The sequence below is a fragment of the Gopherus flavomarginatus genome, chromosome 2 (genome assembly GCF_025201925.1).
Source record: "Gopherus flavomarginatus isolate rGopFla2 chromosome 2, rGopFla2.mat.asm, whole genome shotgun sequence".
NCBI lineage: Eukaryota > Metazoa > Chordata > Testudines > Testudinidae > Gopherus > Gopherus flavomarginatus.
This window is the reverse complement of record NC_066618.1, coordinates 260,572,761-260,589,765: the sequence shown is the minus strand read 5'-3', so window position 1 is coordinate 260,589,765 and position 17,005 is coordinate 260,572,761. Positions and strand designations below refer to the sequence as shown.

The window sequence follows — 17,005 nt, the reverse complement described above, 5'->3', positions numbered from 1 at the left end:
GTTAATGATTCCGGAGACATTTTAAACATCCTCTTTCTTTAACTAGGTACGAGTTACAATTTTGACGGCTTTTATTGACGACCCCTGCAAGCGCCTGCAACTCCTCCGGCTTGGCAGGGCTGAGCCCTGATAACGCTGCCATTCAGCAGATTGTTAGGACTGATAGGAATGTTAATGAAGTTGGTTAAACGCTATTGGGACTTACAATAATCCTTCCTATGGGTGATGGGATCCAATGGGATTTTATTTATGTCCAAGTGTTTGTTTTCAGAGCTATCAGAAAAGAATCGTCTTCTGCAGTATAAAGTCCCTGTCTACGCTAGTGAATTGCCAATGTTCAAAGTCTAATAGCAGGAGACTATCTAATGCAATCTTTGGAAAAGAAATGACTTTTACAATATATGGGTTGATTGCAAATAAGTTACTAATAAGCCAGTTTGGTTTAGGGATTGTTGTATACATTATTTCCCAGGCACTGTTTATTTGCAGCTATTTCTTTTTAAAAAGTCGTTAATTCAATAAAAAAAATTACAAAAGCTAATACTTAATGTAGACATTCAAGCTATTAAGCACTGGAGTTGTAAATACGGGCACTTTCATTTTATTTTACAATAGATAACACAAAAGCAGCAGTCATAAAAGCGAAAACAAGAACACTTTTCAGAAACGTTGTGACAATACAATTGCCCAGATGGGGAAATTTATTCAATATAAGTTACTATTGCAGCTGACACAGCAGAAGACAAAATGTTTAGGAAAGTAATACGACAAAGCAGGAGGTATGGGGGGGGTTATTTTGAAATACACTTTTAAAAGATATTTTGACTCCCAGATTTGTTATCAATGTGCATCCAACAGGACAATACAAAAAAAACCCACATTCTGTACAGAGCTCTAAAATGAGCTGCGAATATCTACAAGAGACTAGCATATGCTCTTTGTGTGGATAGAAGTGGAGCCCGATCCTGCAGTCCACAACTCCCTAAGGGAATTTTGCTGGAGTGTGGTATGCGGTCTCGGCCCCAGTGTGTGTGTGTGTGTGTGTGTGTGTGTGTGTAGCTTTCTACAATTAAGTCCTTGAGCAAAATTAGCAACTTGGAGCTGCAGAGGCAGGTGCAGGTCCTTGGCTGCTCTAGAAGTCCTGCCGCGGGGTGTGAGTTAGACTGTGCCGCCGCAGATCACAGTTTCGCCTGAACACTTTGCCGCACTGCTCACAGTTGTAGGGCTTGATGTCTGTATGGGTAAGAAGGTGAGTTTTCAGATTACTTCTCTGATTAAAGGTTCTTCCACATGTGGGGCATTTGTGTGGAGATTCCTGTTCAGATTTGAAGCAAGCAAAGGATTAATCCTTTACAAACTACCTAGTTTATTAATTTACTACTTTTCTGTTATTACATAGCATAACATGAAGTATAGGGAATCTACTTAAATAAATCTAGACTCTTAATCCTCAACAGATACAAAATCATGACACTTTTAACTGCCTGGAAATATCCTATCTGTCAACGTATATTTTATTCTCAGCTCAGCCCATTTCATGCCCCTTGAATCTACAGAAAAAAAATGTACAGTGCAATTCTTCAATTTCAAATCACCACACCATCTCTATGAGTAAGTCTGAGCTTTCCCCCAAACAGTTAAACCATTACAAACATATACAATGTATTGGGATACAGGCAAATCATTTTAAGGTGCCAATTAATCTTCCAAAGCTGTTTTCCCCCTACAGTGCTTTCCTTTATTTTTTACAAACATAAAATATTGAAATGCATTTAATAAGATTTAATAAAGACCATTTATAAGTACCCACATTCACAAGCAATTTATGTAAATTAAATCCTCAGTGGACTCTATTTGCTTTTTTCTAACTGAATTACATATTTTTAAATATACTAAACAGAGGTGTCTTAATCAAGAAAAATAAAAACATAGGGCCATAGCCTGTTATTAAGCAGATTGCTTTATTGAAGTAATTGGGGAGATCTGCTTTAAAAACTAATGGCAAGATATGGCTCATTATTTCAGGTGCCTAACCACATTCAGAAATTTGTTTACCTTACATGCTATTTAAGGGTTGGTACAAAATAAACAGGATAAGAACAAGAACAGTATAATGATAATAATAGATTTGGAGATAAACTTACCTGCATATGTAAAGTTTTATGAACTGCTAGAGTTCTGGATTGGCAGAATCCTTTCCCACATTCCTGACATTTGAAAGGTTTTTCTTTTGAATGGATATATCTGAAAGTCAATACAAGGATTTGAATCAATGGTTGTCCCACAAACTCAAAAGCCACAAAAAGGCTCTAGAGATTCTTTAATCTTATAATTACTTTATGGGGGAGGGGAAAATCCTGACTCTTTAGTTTATTTATTATTAATTATTTTGTTATTTTTGTCCTGTAATTCTGTGTATGATTAACCTCCTTTATCAGTTCAAAACATTGACAATAATTCTTATCAACGCTAGATTGCCCTCTCTGGTGACAGATTAGACTGCATCATGAAAAAATCATCTGTTTCACAAACTGGTCCCGATCCTGCTCCCGTTTAAGTCAATGGGCAATTTGCCATTAAACGCCAGTGTGAGCAGGACTGGGCATATATAGTCGTCTATTTTTTTTTTAATTTTTGGTTGAAGTTCTACTCGTTTTCCCGGGACTACTAACCTGAAAGAGGGGTCGTGGGAATTGGCCCTTTAGCTTTACATTCAACTCTTAAACCCAGACTGTAAATACTGTCCTTACCCGACTATTACAATCTTATCAGAGATAGGGAATATTTGTTTCAGTTAATAGATTGCCTCCAAATACAATCACATGTCCAACTCACAAAAATTACATATTTATTTGCTATTCCCCCTTAGAGGATCAGGTGTAAATTAATTTGTCAATTGGTTTGCCACTGCTTCCTTGCTGGAGAAGCAGAAATGCCTCTACATGGGAAGGGATGAATCCACCAAACCTTTATGGCTAATGTAAACCTCAGGAGAAAGTATAAGGAAAGTGGGCACATTTCTTAAATTCACAGAGGCCCAAGATCGGTGGGGCCTTGAGCTTAGCTTGGCAGCAGATTGTCCACATGCTGACAATCTGGGATGAGGTTCTATTGAGCAGTGATCTGAACCTGGCGTAGCCCACGGAACCTTTGTAGTAAATAATAAGAAAAGTTTCTGACGTGACAACTAGAGAGAGAAATAGCAGCTGCCTTTCACTGGGGGAGCTAGGAGAAGGCTGCTTGCCTGTGGCTGCCTCCCTCACCTGTGGTCTCGGAGGTGGTCCTGTCTCCGGAAAGCCTTGTGGCAGATGTCACAGGTATAGGGCCGCTCGTCTGTGTGGGTTCTCTCGTGGATGAGCAGGTTGTAGGATTTGGTAAAGTGTCTGCCGCAGAACTTGCAGATAAACTCTTTTTTCGTTTTGGAAGGTAACCTGCCCCTGGAAGGCTTTCTGTCCGGAGACAGTTTGTTGATCCCTGAGATGGGACTTCCAAGTCCTGGACTCAGCTTGGTCAGATCTGCAATCTTTGGTGGGTCCTCCTGCGTGGCAGCCACGGCCAGATTGGCAAAATCAAACCTGGGTCTGTCTTTATGTAAAGCTGGGATTACATGAGCGATGGCCCCTTGCTTTGGGTGAAAGAGGTGTGTGGCGAAAGGTAGCGTTGGGAAAGAGAATCTGGCATCCATCAGGCCCTGAGCTGCAGCCATCTCCGTGATGGTAGACCTGGTGATTTCATGCACATTGGGATATCCCAATGTCCAGTGGTTCATATGCATGGTCTGCACCGCGCTGAGTCCATAAAGACCTTGTAGGTGGTCCACAGCTGCTGGGAAGGTGTTCACAGCCTGGAGGAAGGAGTAGTTAGTGAGCTGCAGTGAAGGGTGGAGTGGGATCGGAGCTGGAAGAGCCTTGCTTCCCATCTTCCCAAAAGGGCGTAAGCAGCAGAACCCTTTACCTTTCTTCGGGAGTTTCTGAACTTCCAACAACAACGACAGAAAATCCTGTAAGCAAGGGAAGGAGAAAGAGAATTTACTGAATGCAGCGTGTTCCTCAGTGACTGAGGCAATCGAAAAAGTTAAACAAGTGTTCCAGGGTCGAGGTTTGTTTTTGTTTTGTTTTTGCTCTAGTGCACCGGTGCAGAGACAACTACTGTACGTGTTTGCACAGATCCCAGAGAATCCCTAGGAAAAGAAACAAGTAATTCTCTGTATTGAGGAAGAAAGACCCAAAGTGTCCGGTTCAATTAACTCACAATAGCCGAAAAAGTAAACTAATCGTGAAAGGGTATCAGGAATGCAAGGCGAGTATCGATTCCTGAAGGGCTGTACGTCGTATTGGTTTGTCTTTCAGTCATTCAGCATCCCACCCCTTCCCAAAAATATCTCCAGAGACTGAACTCCCACCAAGAAGACAAGTGGTTTTAGCCGCACACTGCATAGAAGTGAGAAGCAGAACGCTTTCATTCTGCATTCAGTGCTACCTTCACATCGATCTTATCTCCAGAAGTCACTTCAAACCTCCTCTTCAGACTTATTGATTCCCCCGAGGCTTTGAAGCAGCCGCTGAGGCAGACACCTCACTTCTGGGGCCTTCTTGGGAGATCGAGGGCAGGAGAATGTGCACAAATTTACAGTCTTCTCTTAAGAGAGGAGCCAAGACAAGGTTCAGGGCTGTGGGCTAGAGGTGACAATGCAGCCTAGTTTATTCTAACTCGGGTGCTTATTTTTCTTCCTTCAACAACAACTCATTTATCAAGATAATTGAAGGAGAGAAAAGCAACACGTTTCCAGCACTGCAGGTTCTAAATAAATCCACTTTACGCTCAGATCCCTTCCAGATGGTCGGAGCAGCGCCACACAGAAGGGCTTTGGGCGAGCAACGCCATCTGCGGAAAGGAAAGGTGGCCAGGCCCGGAGGCCTCTGCAGCCCTACGGATATAGTCACTTTTCTAGACCTGGAGATAAATAATCCCACTCCTCCCCCCACCGGGCCAGCGTGTTCCAGACTAGATTTCATGGAGATGTGTTTCTGCTATTGAAACCCTCCTCTGCCTAATGGCGCCCGGGGGAATAGATAGGAGAGCTGCAAACTCATTAATATACTAATTTCTCTAACTCCTGTTACCATCACCAGAGACAGACAATAACCTGCGGTGCAAAACAGCCAGTGTCACCTAGTCATTGACTGGACAATGCTCCGGGACATTGCGGGGTTTCCGCCCCTGATTACCCCGCTCCCAGGCCCAGATCCCTTGTCTGCGTTAGTATTATACTAACTCCCTTCAGAAAAGAATCGGCGGACAGTGCATTAGCGGCTTCCCGGCGTGTTATTGATTCCTCCCGGGTAGTGTTGTGGCCTATTGCGGTATCCGAGCGTCTCGGCTGTGTCTCTGTTCCTTATTAAGGAAGACATATTGGGCCGTCTTTCCAATGGGCTTTTCACCCACGATCTGTTGGCTACGTCCTGGATTCCCTAGTTTTCAAATGTGAGGGAAAATGTGATTGATTTTGTTCAAAAGCACCTAAACGCTGCAGCGCGGTGTCTCCTGTCTGGGGGACTTCCACCCGCACGCGGGTCGGTGTGTCACACCCGCGGGGCTGCCTCAGGAATTAGGCATTTCTGAATGACAAATCTGGGCTGTACTCTAGATTGTACAGGATCGGGGCGGCTGGCTGTCCAGCTGTAGGCCCCAAGTGCTGTTTTCCTGCTCAGCACCTCACACCACAAACAGCGGTCCGCTCTTGTGTTTATTTGCTCTCTTCATTTTTGATCAGTTGCCTAAGAGCATGAATACGTGAGAGAGTACTCGTGGAGGACTGTGCCCTTGGTTCTGCCGGGTGCTGCTGGGCCCGCACCTTGTGTTTCTCGGCTCCACTCGGGAAGGCAGCAGCAGCAGCCCTGCGCAAGGGGTTTTATTAATGAAATGAACCCCTTCTGAGCTGTGGTATGCGATCTGGCAGTGCGGGGAGGGAGTTAATGAGAGGTGTGTGACAGTCAGAGGGTTTCACTCAGTCCATTCAACCGAAACTATACACTCCATTTCTAATCAACTTTCCCACCACTAATCATTTTCCATGTTTAATCAGGGAGCTCTCACTTCACACACCAGAGCTGCAATGGGCCAGCATTCTGGGCTAAGCTAGAAAGCACTGCACGGAGCAGATTCAAGTTTTTATTGATTGATTCCTTTTTTTCCCTTGGTGTGGTTACATTTCCATCAGATTCAAATTATTTTTTCAGACCAAGACAAGGGCGTCGCGTTCCCTTATCACGTGAAATGGAATCCAGAAATAGGTATTGGATTGCCTGAAAACCATACGTATGAGGCACAGAGTATAACGGCTCTGGATTTCTGGGGATGGAAATCGTGACATGTAATTTTCAGAAGTTTGAAGTATTCTGCCCTCAAAGATTAAATGCACATTCTCCACGCATTAGTTCAGTGAAATGTGCCTTCCCTGATAGCACATAACCTCAGTATTACCGATTCCCTCAGAAAACCAATTCACTGCACAAAACAAGATACACTACACGTATACTTGAATGGCACCACGCTTTTCCTTTGAGGTGGAAAGCTATATTTTCGGTTCTTTGCCAAAACACATGTTTGTCATACAGAATTTAGCTTTCAAACCGTTCTGCTTGAAAAATGTATCTCAGACATTTTATGTCACGCATTCACATTTTCATTTCATTTTAATCATGCCACGTAGGAATTTCTTCTATTTGCGTGTATTGTTGTTTACTATGAAGTCCAGAAGACGGAAGGCACTTATGATTTTTTAAATGTAGACACCTAAGTTTTTTGTAAAAAGATTTACTAATAGCAGTAGTATTGTAAAGCATCACCCCTGCTTGATTTACATTCAAATACTTCACAGGAATGTTCATTTAGGTAAAGAAGATTAAGACCTCTCTTTAGTGTTGGCCAATATGACGTGTTCACAGGTTAATTTCAGTTCACTGAACCTTATCATTAAAAAAATTCGGATATTAAAAGTTACCAAAGGGAGTTGTAGTGTTTTACTATGTTTCACCTTCATCTTTTGATATTATACGTGGTTGTCCAATTTTATATACCGCATGCATTAATATGACGAAGAATCTTACCAATAATGTAATTCTGCAAAAGCGATTATTCAAATATATTTTCTTTACTATAGAATATGTTTTTAAAAATTAAACGAGTATACTATGAAGTGAACCATAATGAATGGGTTGCCATTTGTACTTGACTTTATATCTTATTAAAACAACACGCATACACATACAAAACCAGAAAGTGTAATAGTATGTGCTTCCCTCCTTTAAAGTTTACTTGTAAGAAAGTGAGGAAAAAAAACGGATGTTATTTACTTCTCGGCACTTCCCTTTCCCTTCAAAGTACTTAATTAAATTAAGGCTAGTATCTGCATAATAGGTCTCCGTTTATCTGCTTGCTTACATTTGACCTACTCCTCAGCAGCGCGGATTTTCTTTTTCCTGTAATGGCAATTTGTTAAGTAGAGAAAGTAGCTGTCTTTGATGATCCATAAAGTGAAACAACATATTGTTTTTGTTCACTGATAACAGGTAGGCTGTGACAAGGTTTAGCTACCATACATAAACGTTTTTTTAGCGTGTGCAGACAGTCAAAGCACATCTATCGCTATTGCTACCCAAAACTCCTCGTTTAACACAGATTGGAAATAATCAGAGTCATCGTGCCACACTGCAATAATCAAGCAATGTGTGAATGCACCTCGCTTTGCTCGGGATTTATTTAATATTAAAGGCCCAATCCAGAATTTATTGAGAAACCAAAACTTCTTAGAGAGATCCTAAGCAGAAAACATACTTCAAACATTATTTAATGTGCTTATAGAATAAGCACTGCGCAGAGAACACATCTGCTCAACACTGTATGGGATTGCAGAGATTCAAACTGAAAGTAAACCTAGAAATGCTGCCCTCTCCTCAGGAATTGCTTAGTTGTTAGAAAGCTCCTTGACAAATATTTCAGTGTTTAACTTAAGTATGTTTAAGGAAATGTATGATCACACTCTACTACTGATTTACTTTTATAATCAGTCTCCGAATTCTCAGTTAGACATGGACACCTTTTAATATGAACATTCTCGGTGACTGTAGCTACATTGCAGTGCAATTATCTTTGTGAAGCACATGTTTCAGATGATCGCATATTATACCTAGGTATACAATCCTTGATGTCTCTTTCTCACGGCACGGTCCAATGCATACTTTCGCACAGCAGCTACGTGGTAGTAACAGATTTGAGTGACTTACCTACCACAATGAGCTTCTCCCAAAAGGCCCCTCACAACGCAAAGTTCAAGAGGCGATCCTAGAGTCTTTGTAGTGTCATTAGATCCACAGCGAACCGGCGGAAAACTCCACCATAAGAGTTCAGCAAAGCTGAGTCCGAATAGCTTTCAGCATGTTGTGGAGGAGGAAGAAGAGAAGGGTTAGAAATTACTCAAGGGTTTCTCCTTGTCTTTGGACTCTTGCTGCGGAAGTGTGTACAGTCCTCGCTTGCGTGGGGAATTATGTAGAGACCTTTTTCCTAATCACTCTGCCTCGCCTTCTCCTTGAGCCTCTTGCCTTCAACTCTTGCGAAGTTTGATACAAGTCTGAGTCTCCCCCTCCCAGGTCCATCACATTTCAGCAGTAAGTGGCGTGGAGCACTGTCCCCGCCCGCTGTCCCACCCCAAGCCGCACACATTCGAACGTTCACTGCTTTAGTATTCTGACCCCGCCCAACATGGAACGTTCAGAGGGTTGTAAAGTTCCGAGCCCTCCCTCAGCTCCGCCTCTCTTCCCTTTTCGCTGTACTGTTTACTTGTGTTTGGGTAGCAACAGGGTTTTAAAGGGGCAGTGCTCTCTTTTCTCATCCCCTCCCCTATTTCTTTTCACGTTACCTAAGGTGACTTTTTTCCGTTGGGAAACCTCTGCTCGTTCATAAAACAAGATATCCCCGCCTATGCTTCTGTCCTTGCCTACACCAGCTACTGGGAGAGCTGTACGGTCCCAATTCCCCGGATATAGAGCTCCTTGGAGCAGTTTTCAAGAACTTTCCCCTACTGCTACAATTCACTTTACATTCTTAATACACTTCGTTCAATCTTAAAGCCCTTACATTTTCTCTGCTTAGGTGGCACGTAACGTAACGTTTACAATGATACTTAGTACTCCTGTCCTTGTGTATTTCTGTCCAGGATAATTTATAGCATAACTCTATTTTCTGTACATACTTCTATGAGGTTCAGCTGTCCTAGGGAATTTGTCTGATGCAGGTAACTTTCAGTTAGTAGTACATTTTTATCTAAGAAATTTTTATTATTCTATACAAATTCCAAGACAACATTTAGAGCAACGTTTAAACCTACGTCAGGTTCTTAAATGCATCTTCAATATTCAATGACCGAATCCAGATTTGTAGGTATCTGTAGTGTACATGCCGATATATACACCTGGGATAAACTGGTAGCTTCGATAGAAATTTCCATTTATTAGGATGGAAATACTTCTAAATATAGACCAAATGACGAACCACATACTCTTTATTTTTAGTTCCTTGGCCAATAGAAATATATTGATTTACGTCATTAACTGCAGCCCGGTTGATTTTTACTGTATTCAGGCTGAATTTTTTAAAAATAATATTTGTATCTTTTGTTGAACATTAATGGAAGATATCGTAGGGGGAGCTGATTGTATCATCAGAATGGAGGACAGAAAGGTGAGCTCACAGCAACTTGTAATAAGAACAAAAATGCACGCGGTGAAATGACATTTAAAAGTGTATTTCAATAATGTTCAAGGTAAGGATTGTGCTGGTTAGTTCATTCCCGCAAAAGAAGAAAGAAAAGCAATAAAGGGTTCATGGGAACCACTTTATTTATTTTATTATATTTGATACTTTTGAACAAAACTAAAAATGAAACAAATTAGGTAAATAAATGTCAGAAATGGAAGCTTTAAAATATTACATTTTAAGAAGGATAAGGCAAAAATATTTACATTAACATATTTATTTTATGTATTATTGATGAATGATTAACGTAATTGTTTTTGTTTCTTTTAAAAATTATTTATAAAATAAAATTTAGCTCGGTTATATGGGTTAAAATAATATATTATCTTCGTGAAACAGAACATAATAAGAACAAGGTTTAAAACAAAATAATTTTGGAAGTAGGAGCAACAGTGAAATACGCCATTCTACACTGACAAAACTAGCGATTTAAGCCATTCTTGAAAATGTAAGCGCTTTGAAGATGTATCACAGTACGTGGGTACTAAATTTGATAATTATACACGTTTAAAAAGCTGAGGCTATTGGCAAGATGAAAGTAGCTGGTTTTAACGTCTTCGTTGTTTTATTATAAAGTAACACAGTTTGTTTCAACGGCGAAGTAGAAGAGGATTTCTTTATTAGCACTGAGATTGTAGAATACAAATAAGACCTTCCCCGCCCTAGAAATAAACCTTGTTTGTTTGTTTATTTCAGGAGAGGCACTATTTGCAGCCCGTTTTTATTAGGAGAAAAAATATTCCGATACAAAACGGGGACGTTGCGATGAAAACAAATCGAGATTGTAGCAATACGCGCATTCTCTTATCCAAAATCTCTCATGTCATAGTTACCACCTTTTGGTCCATAAGTTGTCAAAAGAATAAAAATCGGTCCAACGACGTTAACTTGTTATGTTCTCTAGAGCTAGTCAAAAGACACTCCCACATATCTGGACTCGAATCGGAGAGATTTAAAGTAATCTAGGAGATATTGTCATTTTTGAAGTGCTCCAGCCATTTTAAAAGAAACAATAAGCAGGTGTCTTTTCAGTGCTATGACTCAACAATGTTTTGTTTTCCACTGAAGTACAGGGAGATCTTGAGTATAGACTTAAACATATGTCTCCGTAAGCCCTCCACCTCCAGAGCACAGCATAGCCTTCCACGCAGATGTTACAGAGAATTAATTTGATGCTGAAAGGGTCCCATCAGCAACGGAACAATCATCATAAAATACTTAATTAATCGGTGTAAATAGCCCCAGAGATGTTGAGTCAGCAAACCAAGCTGACTGGAGGGGCTACGGAGGAGCTTGTCTGGGGGCAGCAGCAGCAGCTGCCGTAGCTCTGGAGAAGGGACTGGCCACGAGGGAGCAGGAGCCGCCGGGGGACCTGCACAGCCCAGAGCTTTGCTTCCCATTTCCTCTTCTTTACACTCACACTCAGGAGGATCAGGCACTAGAGCTCGTTTAAGCCTGACACTTCCGCAAAGGGGGTTACCGTTTATCCTCCCTGCCTTTATCATTTCGACACCAGAGGGATTCCTGCGGCAGAAACCGGGCTAGCAGAGCTGTTTCCCAGATTGTGCACTACAGACTGTATGTGTGTATATAGAGAATAAAGCCCACTCTGTTTAAGGCCTGCTGCTGCAATTTTATTAGAAGGGCAGGTGTCATTCTCCCAAGCAAATCCCATAATAACTGTTTAATCTGTTAGGAGATGGGGGGGGATACAAAATCCCCCCAAATCCCATAAATCTCCAGTTAATGTTACCAGCCCCACTCACGGACCCCTTTGGCAGGTTCTTCCTTTGCTTTACCTTCCCCAAACCCAACTCGCAGCGCGGCTCTAGGCAATACGGCTGCTCTTCACACACCCAGGCCGACTGCGGCCCGTTCACACGTCCCCCCTGCACTGGGGACACGTCTAATTATTAACGATCGGCAGAACAGGAGCGGAGGAGGCTCAGCTTAGGGGAGCTTGCCCGGGGCCTGGGGGAGGTTCTCGGAGTGATCTGTGGAGCTGACGGGGACTGGGGGCAGGCAGAGGAGCTTCGGTTAGGAAGCGGCTTATGGACTCGGCGGCCGAAGAACAGGAGCGCCCCCTGGAGGAGTCCGCTGAGCAAAGCGCAAGCCGGCAAAGCCGAGGAAGAGCTGCACCGCCGCTCCGGACGCTCGAGTGTATAGGCAGGAGGGTGCTGTAACTTGTGGTGTGATCAGGGTGGCGGAGGGGGAGGCTCTGTATTGCGACTAGTTATTTTCGCAAGAGATGTTGAAGTCTGAAATAGCTCAGCATATGCCCATACAATGTACACATTCGTGCGAATACTTGTGATCGTGTTTCCCTGCATTGCGGGGCATATAGGGCTCCGTGTCTTGTTTTCAGGTTTGAAGAACATTTAACAGCGCTATTGTGCCACTCTCCCTGCACGGCTCTCCAGGAGATCCTTTTTCCTACTTCGCTTTCAAAGGATGCTTTTATGAGACTCATGCAGTTCTGCTCCTTTGCTCTTCGGGGCAGGGACTCTTGTCTTCCAATATATGCAGAAAACGCCTAGCACATAGTGGACACTACTATAATCCAGTACATTGTTATTAATTATTGCCCCCACTGCCACAGCTCAGAAAACCAGCCAGTTCCTTTACCTTTTGCAAATGCTTCGTTTTAGTAAAGTCTGAAGAACAACACGATCAAGAGCTTGTTCTTTCTGGGAAGTGGGGGCGGGGAGGTATGTGCGTGGGAGTGAATGGAAAACGATGAAAGGATGGAGTAAGTGGAGGGAGAATAGTTGCAGTTTCTCTGCCCAATGGGAAATACAGAGACCGCAGATTAACTGCGAGCTGCTGTTCTTACTGAAGCCTTGCAGGTTCGCGTATGTGGTCCTTGTAGGAAGGCCCGATCCTGCAGATGATTTCGTTGGATTCAGCTGGCGTCTCACCTGAGCTGGGACTGCAGTGCAGATCTGTGTAGGGAATCACCTGCCTGAAGAGCTCCCTCGGGATTCCAAACCCTCTGGGCTCACGGACCCGTCTTGGTCAATTTCTCTCCAAATTCCCTCTCCGCACAATCTTCCTTTCCGCCTTAGAATAGGAACATGTTTCGCTGTATGCTGATTATTGCCAAGACAAATACAATTCAATGCATCTTCTCGCGGAAAAGCAATCAGGGTTTAGGAAGCAAGTTGCACTACCTTAAACGCGAGGGTCATTAGTTTATGTCTCTAAAGCCTTTGAAGCATACATACAAAAATACTCAGGCGGATTATTAAAGTCAGTCAAAACTCTGCGAACTCAGAGACGGAAAGGCCAGTTTTACTTCACTTTTATGTAACTCTAAAACATTATTTCGGGCGATAGGAAAACTCGAAGTCCGAGAATGCTAGCAGACGTGTTCTTTTTCTGTAAACTTATGATAGATGGGAAAATGCTGTGTGTTGCCAATTTAAACCAATAATGAAGAAATATAAAAAATGTCGTTCTTTATTAGGAAGAGCTCGAGATAGGTACATTTTAATTTATCAGCTGCAATCACATTCTCTTAGAAATCTCGTATGTCTCCTGAACATGTGAGCTTTTGGCCATCAGAAGGTGCTATTTTTTCTTGACTTAATCTTCATTTTAAACTGTAATGTAGAGATTGTCTATGTCTTCGTGAACGTAGAAGTGAAATGTTTCAGAGGAGTGAAGATAATCCAACAAAATAAAACACAGGCTTGTCTAGATTCTGGTTTAAGAGAGATTTTTCTTGGTTTTCCATGAAGACAGACACACACAACTGTTGTTCATTTTCTGACTTCCGCCATCACAATGTTTTACCATAAAGGACACTGTTTTGAAATTAGAAGTGACTATAGATTGCTCTTTACTAAATGCCTGTTCTGAAGAGCAGTCATTACGCGCTGTCAAGCAAGGTATAGGACATACATAGAGCCAATTAAATGGGTACATTATTACCATCAGTGTTAACATCAGCTGCAAGTGATGTTGGATGATACCAGAAACAACAAACAATCATAGTATACTGTTTACTTTACTTACCATATTTGTATCCGCTCACTCCATGGAGCAATCCAAACACAGCTGTAGTAATCTCTGCTACACTGGTTTTTTAAAATACAACGTTTCTCTAACTGCTGGATCTCTTCCAAGGGAACGTGAACATATGTAATGTTTATTCTTACTGTAAGGAACAAATTAGTGGACTGGTTTATTTGACTGAGAATATGTCTTTAAGGCAAACCTTGCCCACCCGTTCCATCCTTAAACTCAAAATGCTCAGAGATTACAGGATGACACCACTAAAATACCGACGTAATTTGTGTGTTTGTCATGCTGCAAATTACGCATTTGTGACTGCACATTTCACACACAAGACAATTGAAAACTGCTTCACAATTAATCTACTGAGGGATTTTGCTTTAAATGGAGAAGGAGGGGGGAAAGAGTATTTAAAGGAATTCCGGATTGAAATTAATGACAAAATTAGGAGTTACTTCAACTGGAGCAGGATCCGTTCCAGAAAGTGTCTTTACGTATTAGCAAATTGTGTAGGGCATTGATATGTAGTTGGGTAAGACACTTCACAGCAGAGGCAAAAGAGCAAATAGAATCTAATGTGGCAATTAGACCGATCCAGGAAGAGGCACAGAGGGTCCGATCCCGCATTCAAACGCACTCTGTTGGAGTCAGTTGAAATTTGGGATGTTGATAAGAGTGGGATTGGGATCAGTCAATAGGATCAGCTAGTGAGATGTCGCGAAGCCTCACGCACAGCTCTTCAGCCCCACAGAGAAAGGCTCGGCCGATGGCCGGATCTGCTCTCCGCCTGCACTTCTGCTTTCCCGTGGAGGTGATTTAGCAGCAAGTCAAGGAGTATTCTCATCAGGCAAATGAACCGTTTGATAGCTATACTCAGATATATGGCTGCGGGGCTGGGGTGTGTATGTCCAAAATCTCTTGAAACTAAAGCAATCTCTGACTCCCTAAGGGAATCTGACCCCTATAGCTAAGGTCGGGGCAAGGATACAGAGTTGCTAAACCTCCACACTCCTGGCATTGGCCTTAAAGAACAACACACAACAGGGAGACGCGCCATTGGATAACAGTTCACCTGCCATCAGATGTCCTTAGGGTTACATATTTGACTGTCGAAAGGAGTGAAACAGTGGGACGCCCAGCAGCTTTTGGTTGTACGGTGTTGTCCACGGGCGATCTGTCCAGTATCTCAAGTTAAATGCAGGCACCGAGCCCACAAGCGTTTTATCCCCATCTGCACTGCACAGCTTTCCGGATATTTCTGCCCTTTTTTGAGCTGGGTCTGAGAGGATATGAACTCACAACAGTACGGAGCCCTTGAACGCTGCTGAGCTTTGGAGAGTCCAAACAGTCAGCAGATTCTCCACATGTGTGTCATGGATTCCTTTATGTTTCTGTATAACAGATTTCTCTGCAATCAGCTCTAAAGGATACTTTGGCAGATATGACACTTAGATTTTAGTTTTAGACCCGTTTTTTTTGACATTCTGTCTTCCAAAAGGACTTATCCAGCATTAAGAACTAGTTTTTTGTAGAAAATGATGTGCAGTTCTTAAGTACAACATTGCTTGCAACAGGCATTGTTTACCGTTTTGCAATATTTAAAGTCCTTATTGACTCATCTGACAAATATGTCACCGTTTCAAAGACACAGTCGGAACATTTAAGCATTTTTACTAACACCCATAGGATCAGCTGGGTGCTAAATCAACAGCTAACTCAGTCACTTATTTTGGTTATTTATGTGTCCAGCCATGAAATATCAGGGTTTAACAAACAAGGGCGAATTATAAGAAAAATAGATGTAAACTGCGATCTCTGTGTATTTCTAATAGCAGATAGAATTTATGTCCAGCACAGCCCTTGTTTTCAAAGCAGGCACTCACTTGTCAGGCGTAATCCTCTCTTAAAAGATCCACATCGTTAACTTTTATCGGGAAAAAATGACATCAATATTAACATGTGTTGAATTTAAAACACCTACAGCCTATATAACATGATACCATTAAATTAAGCGATCTAAAGAGAGTATCAGAGAGACTTCTTTACTGAGCCTTCATGGACCTGATTAGAGTTTAAAACACGCGTGCTGTATATTCCCTGCCAACCACTGTCCAGTACATTATATTTTACATTGCCCTTCAATGTATTTAACGCGGAAATACAATATCTAAATGAACCCACTACGTGTGGGGTTTCTTCTTCCTGCCGCAGATATATAACATCACATCAAGTAGCAAATGCTTTACACTACATTGAAACCAGCACTCGTGACCTCTTCCATAGGTGGTACAAGCACCTCCTGTTATCTTAGCTGTTACTTCCGAGTCTTCCCAAGTTTTCCAGCACAGTTTGTCCGATCTTTGGTTAAACACCATTCCAGGCAACTGATTTTTGCTAGTTCTTTGGTTAGCTGTTTAAGAGCTGTTTCATCGGATATTACACCAGAGTACTGACTGATAAAGCATCTCCCTCTACACCATGCTTCATTAGATGTTCCCATTTTGCTCATTTGTCGGGGTTGCAGAAGAGTTTTAATACCTCATCATAACATTTTCAAAAGTCTAAAGAAGTGGACTTCGATGCTGTCGCTGTAGATTTTAGGGGGCGGGAGAGGAGGGACCCTGACAATTTTTTGTGTGCTCATTTTGAATTTGCATTTTAAAACGTTTTTATTCTCTGTTTTCATCAGGGTGTTTTCAGGAGTGTTCCCCAGTGTGAAATGTAAATGAATCCTTTGGAATTCTAATATAGGATTTTAAATATCTGAAGAATGGTGCTTCTTAAAACAAAGGTTCTAATCTGTGTGGGGTGTGGAGTTGTTTACAGTTTGCCTTATCTGACACTATCACATTACCTAATGAATATATTTTAGTTAAGAAATAATGAGAAGTAGCTAGGTACAGCATTCACACTGACGTGAAAGTTCACACGCCTGGAATTTTTATTCCAATATACTGCTTCGTAGGGGCGGGTGCAGTGGCCTCAAAACCACTCTATAGCCTATGACAAGTTTCAGAGTAGCAGCCATGTTAGTCTGCATCTGCAAAAAGAACAGGCTTACTTGTGGCACCCTAGAGACTAACAAATGTATTTGAGCATAAGCTTTCCTGGGTTACAGCCCACTTCATCAGATGCATGCATTGATCACTCTCATTAGAGTGTGTATGGTAATACC

The 17,005-nt window shown here is 42.0% G+C and overlaps 2 protein-coding genes across 4 annotated transcripts in view; both read right to left on the bottom strand.

The window, feature by feature from the left end:
• ERICH5 (glutamate rich 5) overlaps positions 1-17,005 on the bottom strand; it is an 801,722-nt gene that overhangs the window by 121,973 nt on the left and 662,744 nt on the right. The window lies entirely within an intron of this gene.
• Positions 490-8,685, bottom strand: OSR2 (odd-skipped related transciption factor 2). Of its 3 annotated transcripts, none has more exons than XM_050941203.1 (4): positions 8,286-8,685; positions 3,264-4,000; positions 2,145-2,244; positions 490-1,315 (listed from the first exon to the last, which is right to left on the bottom strand). In XM_050941203.1, exons 2-4 carry the CDS (start codon positions 3,917-3,919, stop codon positions 1,133-1,135), a joined length of 939 nt encoding a protein of 312 aa, XP_050797160.1. In that variant the 5' UTR covers positions 3,920-4,000; positions 8,286-8,685; the 3' UTR covers positions 490-1,132. The 3 variants fall into 3 exon arrangements, with proteins under 3 accessions (XP_050797160.1, XP_050797162.1, XP_050797161.1); XM_050941205.1 differs by having other exon boundaries at positions 490-1,233; XM_050941204.1 differs by having other exon boundaries at positions 8,290-8,685.

Excerpts from the sequence above, each read along its gene's own strand:
- OSR2 (XM_050941203.1), bottom strand. The coding sequence starts at position 3,919 with ATGGGAAGCAAGGCTCTTCCAGCTCCGATCCCACTCCACCCTTCACTG. Across the intron at positions 2,245-3,263 it reads GACCACCTCCGAGACCACAG|ATATATCCATTCAAAAGAAA; the intron begins GTGAGGGAGGCA and ends ATTGACTTTCAG. Across the intron at positions 1,316-2,144 it reads ATAAAACTTTACATATGCAG|GAATCTCCACACAAATGCCC; the intron begins GTAAGTTTATCT and ends AAATCTGAACAG.